This window comes from Manis pentadactyla, chromosome 4, assembly GCF_030020395.1.
Source record: "Manis pentadactyla isolate mManPen7 chromosome 4, mManPen7.hap1, whole genome shotgun sequence".
Lineage (NCBI taxonomy): Eukaryota > Metazoa > Chordata > Mammalia > Pholidota > Manidae > Manis > Manis pentadactyla.
In genome coordinates, this window is record NC_080022.1 from 100,067,134 (window position 1) to 100,074,828 (window position 7,695).

The 7,695-nt window shown below is 48.2% G+C and overlaps 1 protein-coding gene across 3 annotated transcripts in view; it reads left to right on the forward strand.

The window, feature by feature from the left end:
• The window catches only part of KCNA2 (potassium voltage-gated channel subfamily A member 2), a 28,353-nt gene extending 25,214 nt beyond the window's left edge, over positions 1–3,139 (forward strand). For all 3 annotated transcript variants that reach the window (XM_036916731.2, XM_036916729.2, XM_036916730.2), the window contains exon 3: positions 92–3,139. In XM_036916731.2, coding sequence (XP_036772626.2) covers positions 256–1,755 — 1,500 coding nt within the window. In that variant the 5' untranslated portion in view covers positions 92–255 and the 3' untranslated portion in view covers positions 1,756–3,139. The remainder of the gene's footprint in view (positions 1–91) is intronic.
• Positions 3,140–7,695: the final 4,556 nt, after the last annotated feature.

Below are 7,695 nucleotides of genomic sequence, written 5' to 3' on the forward strand. Positions count from 1 at the left end.
TTAAGAGATGGTAGACAATAAATTGCAGCCCAGGTCGGACTGCCAGTGCAGAGTAATCTCATGCCCTTAACTGACTGCCTCTGTCTTTCAGCCAAGCGAGGCTGTGTCTTGGGCTCTCAGAGAGCCCTCTGGGGCTCTCTTGCAGGAGCCCAGGCCAATGCTTCTCTGTCTCCTGGGGCCGTAAGCAGCACCCTGAGCTCCTTGCCACCAGGCAGCTGGAAGGTGTAGCAGGAGGCACTTCTCTCAATCTCAATTATGACAGTGGCCACTGGAGACCCAGCAGATGAGGCTGCTGCCCTCCCTGGGCACCCACAGGACACCTATGACCCAGAGGCAGACCACGAGTGCTGTGAGCGGGTGGTGATCAACATCTCGGGGTTGCGGTTTGAGACTCAGCTAAAGACTTTAGCCCAGTTTCCAGAGACCCTCTTAGGGGACCCAAAGAAGCGGATGAGGTATTTTGATCCCCTCCGAAATGAGTACTTTTTCGATCGGAACCGCCCTAGCTTTGATGCCATTTTGTACTACTACCAGTCTGGGGGCCGGTTAAGGCGTCCTGTGAATGTGCCCTTAGATATATTCTCTGAAGAAATTCGGTTTTATGAGTTGGGAGAAGAAGCAATGGAGATGTTTCGGGAGGATGAAGGCTACATCAAGGAAGAAGAGCGTCCTCTGCCCGAAAATGAGTTTCAGAGACAGGTGTGGCTTCTCTTTGAATACCCAGAGAGCTCAGGGCCTGCCAGGATTATAGCTATTGTTTCTGTCATGGTGATCTTGATCTCAATCGTCAGCTTCTGCCTGGAAACACTGCCCATATTCCGGGATGAGAACGAAGACATGCATGGTGGTGGAGTGACCTTCCACACCTATTCCAACAGCACCATCGGGTACCAGCAGTCGACTTCCTTCACCGACCCTTTCTTCATTGTAGAGACCCTCTGCATCATCTGGTTCTCCTTCGAATTCTTGGTGAGGTTCTTTGCCTGTCCCAGCAAAGCTGGCTTCTTCACCAACATCATGAACATCATTGACATTGTGGCCATCATCCCCTACTTCATCACCCTGGGGACAGAGCTGGCTGAGAAGCCAGAAGATGCTCAGCAGGGCCAGCAGGCCATGTCACTGGCCATCCTCCGTGTCATCCGGTTGGTAAGAGTCTTCAGGATTTTCAAGTTGTCCAGACACTCCAAAGGTCTCCAGATCTTAGGCCAGACCCTCAAAGCCAGTATGAGAGAGTTGGGCCTCCTGATATTCTTCCTTTTCATCGGGGTCATCCTTTTCTCTAGTGCTGTCTATTTTGCAGAGGCCGATGAGCGAGAGTCCCAGTTCCCCAGCATCCCGGACGCCTTCTGGTGGGCAGTGGTCTCCATGACAACTGTAGGCTATGGAGACATGGTTCCAACTACCATTGGGGGAAAGATCGTGGGTTCCCTATGTGCAATTGCAGGTGTGTTAACCATTGCCTTACCGGTGCCTGTCATAGTGTCTAATTTCAACTACTTCTACCACCGGGAGACAGAGGGAGAGGAGCAGGCCCAGTACTTGCAAGTGACGAGCTGTCCAAAGATCCCATCCTCTCCTGACCTAAAGAAAAGTAGAAGTGCCTCAACCATTAGTAAGTCTGATTACATGGAGATCCAGGAGGGGGTAAACAACAGTAACGAGGATTTTAGAGAGGACAACTTGAAAACAGCCAACTGCACTTTGGCTAATACAAACTATGTGAATATTACCAAAATGTTAACTGATGTCTGATTGAAACCTATTAACATACAGCCCAATGGAACTAATGCAGATATTGCATAATAGCCTGCACTGTAGTCAGTTTGTTCCACAGTGTGTATCTGGTTCTGCATGGAAAGCAGTAGTCATACAAGTGACTTTTGATCTTCTGATTTTTTATTTGGAACACAGAATATCTATCCGTGGCTTTCATGCAAATCTTCATCACTGGCTTAGGGGTTTCCAAAGATTGGAGTCACCTATGGAGCCAGGATTTCACAAAGACACATTGAGGCCACCTCATATCAAATATATAATCCACCACATCGGTACCACCTTACCTTCTGAACTAAATGCACACAGTGTCTGGGAGATGCAACCCACACCATCATCCCATTTGAGCCCACCTGCCCTTCACAGAGGGAGACCATGGTGGCTTAGATTTAAAGCTCTGGTAATTATTCAAAAGGTCATTCCCATTTTTGCGTTGAAAAGAACACATAGTCCTGTATGTTGGAATTACTTTCTGTGTCACAGGCTGGGGTTTGTGAATTGCAGTTGCCAAGTAGATGCTCTGGAGGCTTGTGTTTCATAACGGAAAATGCTGCATTTGGTTTTTTTCTCTGCAGTGTCGATATGAGGGAACCCTGGGGGAGGGACAGTTTGTATGACCAAATGTGGGTTGTTAAGTTTCACATTTGCTCTCTTAGGCCTGATGGGAGAAGCTATCAAACCAAGGGACCTCTCAGCTTCAGATTTCACCATTTTCACAGGCTTCAGGGTCACAAAAACATGACTGATTTCTTCGTGACACTGGAGTTTGCAGAGAGAGCTGCTTTCCTAGTGCTGTGGCCCAGCTACACTGACACTGCAGTGAAACTTACCAGCGATGCGATAGAGCTGCATGGGTGTTTGTTGCATGAATCTCAATATTTAAAACACAGGAGATAGCCTATTTTCTAAGTAGCCTACACAGTATTCATATTTAGAGTATTAATAGCCTAGGAATGGCAGTGAACTAAGGATTTATCCCCCCAGCGGAAGACAGGAGAAAAAAATAGACTATTTGGAATGGGGAACCAAACCGCTGGCCCTCCAGTCCACTCCATCCCCATTCTTCCAAATTGGGGCACAGACCTCTGCAAGTCAGGAGAGTGAGCAGGGGAAGCAGTGTCTAAACACCTCACATGGCAGCACCTTAAGAATTAACCTGGTCATGGGCATGACTGCACAGCTGACCAGGGTATCTGGTCCTGAGGACAGGCAGATCTGTGGATCCAGTGTATATAAATATATATCAGTATCTCTTTCACAAGTTCCTCTACCTTGCTAGCTATAGAAAAAAATGCATTTGAACCTTGTAAAAGCTTATGCAATATTTTTGACACAGGGCAATTTATGCATGTGTTTACGTGCACTAGAGTGTGTGTGTGTGTGTGTGTGTATTTATATGTATAAATACACACACACACACATATATATATTCATTCTTTGGAGTTCAGGTACAGGAGCAAATCTACTGCTTGGTGGGTTGGTGGTCTAAGAAGCCTAATGGGTTTAATTGATCTCATTGGTAACCCCACTGGGCCTGGGTTTGCTGCCATTGTCTCAGACACTCCAGTCTCCATGGATTTGTAGACGTTAGAATTGTCTTTCTGCCCTCCATGTGCTGCAGCTTCAGTTTCCCGTGGCTGAAGTTTGTCTTACTGAGTGCACAAGGGTCCTATGGCCCTCATAGCTCCAGCTGTCCTGGGCTGGACCCGCCCCAGGCCTCCTCTATACAGTCCATCATGTCAGTCATCTCCATTCTCATCTTTCCCCACTCTGGTATTCATTGTCATTTGGCTCTGCATCAGTCACTTTCACAAACCATTCCCTAAAGAGCCAGAATGGATCACCTGCTTTGAAACCAAGGATACCAAGGAGGAGGGCTTCCAGGGACCCAATTCCACAGGTCTGGACTTAAAGTGAGCCTCCTCTAAATAGAGTCCAGGACTAAGGGATGGAACCCCTAGATGATCCACAGGCATCATTTTGATTGCCAAAGCTCAAACTCTCTCCCCATGAAACTGGCAAGCAGAGCTGCTCAGACAAACCAAAGGATGGGTAAAGAATCGTTCCCCACCCCCAGAACATGTTCTGAGAGATGAGCGCTGTGCAGCCTAAAGGTAGAGTTCGGGCTGGCCCTGGAATGGGTTGAGGTGGGGAAGCTTTTGCACCACCTACTGGGCTTCCATGCCTTTCAACACAATCGCTGTAACTTCCCAGTGGATTGTGTGGATGGGCTCTGGCCCTAGCACCTGCAGTTACCTTGGGGGTGGGGCACCAGCTCAGGGGGCTAGGCCCAGGGTGCTCATTAGTCTCTGGTCCCCCACATCCCCAGGTGTCTGCAGGGTATCCCATGCCCAGCACAAAGCCTCTGTGCTTCTCTCCCTCTCCTTTGTGGGAGGTGCTGCTGCATATCCAAGACATGAGGTGGGAAAGAGACAGACCTTAGGAAAAACAGATGGTAAAACAAAACCCATACCTAAGCTGTAGGTCAGGGAGTAGGTTTTTTGTCCCAGGGCCCTTGACCTGGGACTATAAAATGTTCACACACACGGGCACACGTGCATGGCACACCCACTGGGAAACAGATACATTGTTGCCAACACAAACCAAAACATGCAGCACACATGCAAAATACCCAGAAAGCAAATGAATATAATAGGCAAACATGGAAGCTATATGGTTACACCTTTATCCAAAATATGTACAACCTGCAGCTCAGATGCAAAATAGGTAAAAGCTACAAGAACACAATGGGTATGCATACGAAAAACACAAAGGACACCTTACTGTTGTTTCTACGTACAAAATACAAATTCAGTTTATTCTCAGAACATTTTCTCATAGGAGGGACACAAAATTCAGCACACACGCCCAAAAACATAGTGCACCTGAAGTGAGTACATATCCCCATATTCATTGCTCTGCTCACCTATAAAGTAATAGACATAAACAAAAGATCAGATTTATTCAACTTTCCCTAGCCTTCGTCTATACACCCTCAGTTTCTTCAAGAATTCCCTTCCTCTAGTCTCTCCCTCTCACCTCCAAATTTTAGAGAAGTAACCCCTGAAGCTTAAAGCAGAAAGATGGGCTACAATTGTCAAACAATGTCTTATTAAGACTGGGAATCCCGTGGGGTTTTCTATGTTCACTTTCCTCCCACCAGAAACCCAGATGCAGTGTGTGGAAGGACCTGGAATAGCTAGTAGCCTATTAACATACACTTCCTTGCCATGGCCTTTCCTTCACAGCAAGTCCACACACACAACCCAATAGCCCAGGTTCCCTGCTTCCACTCCCTCAGGTCGCTGGATTCAGCCCCATTCTCTTGAAAGCAGTGATGGGCTCAAGAAACTGCAGGGTACTGGGCCCAGAACCAGAGTGACAATGCCCTCAACATTCTCTCAGTCTACAGACTTTATTGCCCCTCCATTCTCAGTAGCTTAGTCAGGGTGGATCAGAAAGTTGAGACCATGTATAGACTTGTCCCTTAAAAAGAGCCACCTTTACTTGCTTGTGTCACCTCACTTGCTTCTGGGCATAAGCCCAGTGGGGTCAACTCCCGAGTGCCCTCTCTGGGTGTTCACTCCCACCCATACTGCCCCACCTTGCCAGGGCTCCACCTGGATGCCCTGCCTCGCATCTAGTTGCTGTGCCTGGAGGACACGCACGCCAATTCAGCTTAAATAAAACATGGTTAATGACATAAACCTAATGCTGAACAAGCAACCATTTTTTAGAAGGTCTGATTTTTATCTTATATTCTGAGGCCAGATTTAGATGCCGCTGTTTTGGATTGCCCATGACACTGGCTCTTCCCACTAGTAAGACCAGCTGAGGGCTGGGTGTGGTGTGGTAAAGGCTTCAACCCAAATGCAAGTTGGGAGCTGAAGTCAGATGTGGCTCAGGCATCTCAGGTATCTGCTGCAGCTCTCCGGCTGTGCCCCACCCTTCCCTCCTAATGCTGGTCACAGCCTCCATCTCCCTGGAGGAGGCAGCAACAGCAGGTGATGATGGATGGGTAGGTCCAAATTTGCACATTCAGTACCACATGCTGGGTCTTTCCAGTGTTTCCAAGTTAAGATACCAATTTTCCCTTTAGCTTCAGCAGGTGCTTCCATGGGCTCAAATTTTCAAGGAAGTTGGAGTTTTCAGGCTTCAAGAAAACAAGGGCCAGGAAAGGTAGGGAGATTGTCAGGAAGAGAGGGTAACTGAGCTGGTCAAATGTCAGAGTCAACTTTTCAGGAGCTGAAATTTAGTTAGACATAATTCAGGCTCTGTGTTTCCTGAAGGTTCTGTGGTGTTTGACACACTCTCTTCCTTCCTCTCTGCCTCTCTCTGTCCCTCTCAGCTGGGCTTCTGAGGATGGAGTGGGCATGTCACCAGAAAGTGCCCCGCTGGGGTGCTCATGTGGCTGCTCTGCGTGGGGAGGGCTGCTGGACTAGCTTGTCCTATCTGCTCTGCCTGGATCTCTCACTCCACTGTGATGAGGTCTTGGGCCAACTTACTTCCTCATGGTCAGCCATACAGCATCAGTGTCAACCCAGGATGAGAGACGACAGTGCCTGTGGAAGTCTCAGGCTGGGGTTCAGTACTGCCCACAGTAGTGGAGAAAAGAGATAGAGGCTAACTTTCCCCAAAGGAAACTACAGGACAGTTTGCAAATTGCATATGAAGGTGAGGGTGGCACCATATCCCCCATGATAGGCAGGAGGAGCACAGGGCTCTGAATTGTTCACCCAGCAGCAGGAGTGGTGAGCCCTGCTCCAGCCCTGGCCCTCCTGGAGCCCATTGTCATGCCAGCTTCCATCTAGGTGCTGGCTGCTGGTTTGAGAGGGCTGGTCCACACAGGCTGGAATGTCCAGGGTGCTCCTTGCTGTATAATGGAGATTCCCCTAGCCTTGGCAAAGTGTTCATTGCCAGGTTTGAGTTCATGACCTTAACCTTATTAACATCATTAGCCACCTGAGCCAACTAGCAGGGTGCTCGATGCTGGGAGGTATTCAAATGGCCAGCATGGCCATCATCCATATTCTCAGGTTTGGCCCCTTGTGGAGACCAGCCCAGTTCCTCATTAATGCAGCGAACAGGAACCGATCGAGGTAAGGGATCCCCTATAGCTCGGATGGGTCTCTTCCCCAAACTAATCTAGTTCACTTTTCCCTTCTTTCTGCTTCTCTTCCCACCAAAATCAGTTCCATCTCTCATAGTTTCTGTTTGAATATTTTAAAGAGGCAAAGTGCAATAAAATAAATAGTGACTGTTTTCTTTAGCAATAGTTATTTCAAAATCTTGCTCTCAGGACTGAAAAATGATAGTACCTGGATTATCAGATAATGCCCTTGGCTTCTGGGCGTTATTTCACTTTCTCCGTATTTCCCTCTTTCTCCCACGTGTTCACATGACTCCTGTCCTCTGAGGCTCTGACGCTGCTTTGGAATGTAAACCTAGGCAGAGTTGCAATGGATGCACAAGGAAGGTCCACGAGAGGCTTTCTTTGTCATTCTTCCTGCTGCACCTCTCTCTGTCCCTGGGCACATCTCTGTCCTTCTCTCTCTCTCTCTCCCGCCTCCCCATCTCTGCCAGCTCTCACAAAGCATTCTTACAACCTCTAGGTACTGAAACCTTGGGTTTAAGTGATCTCGCACTAGTCCACCTCGGTGACTTTCAGTCAGTCTGGCAGGGTGTAATGGAAGCCTGCAGGAAAGCGCTTACCAATTGATAAGAATGAAGCATCCTGAGCCATTACAGATCATTTCCATGCACTAAAAGCCATTACTTGATCCATTTGTTTCCCTTCCTCCCCTCTGCAGGGAGATGGAGGAATGTGGCCTGGAGGTTTGCACCTGGGATGGGTAGCCTGGGCAGATTTGGGAAATTACCCTCTGGCTGTCCTTCAAAATAAGCTGACTTGCTTACCCA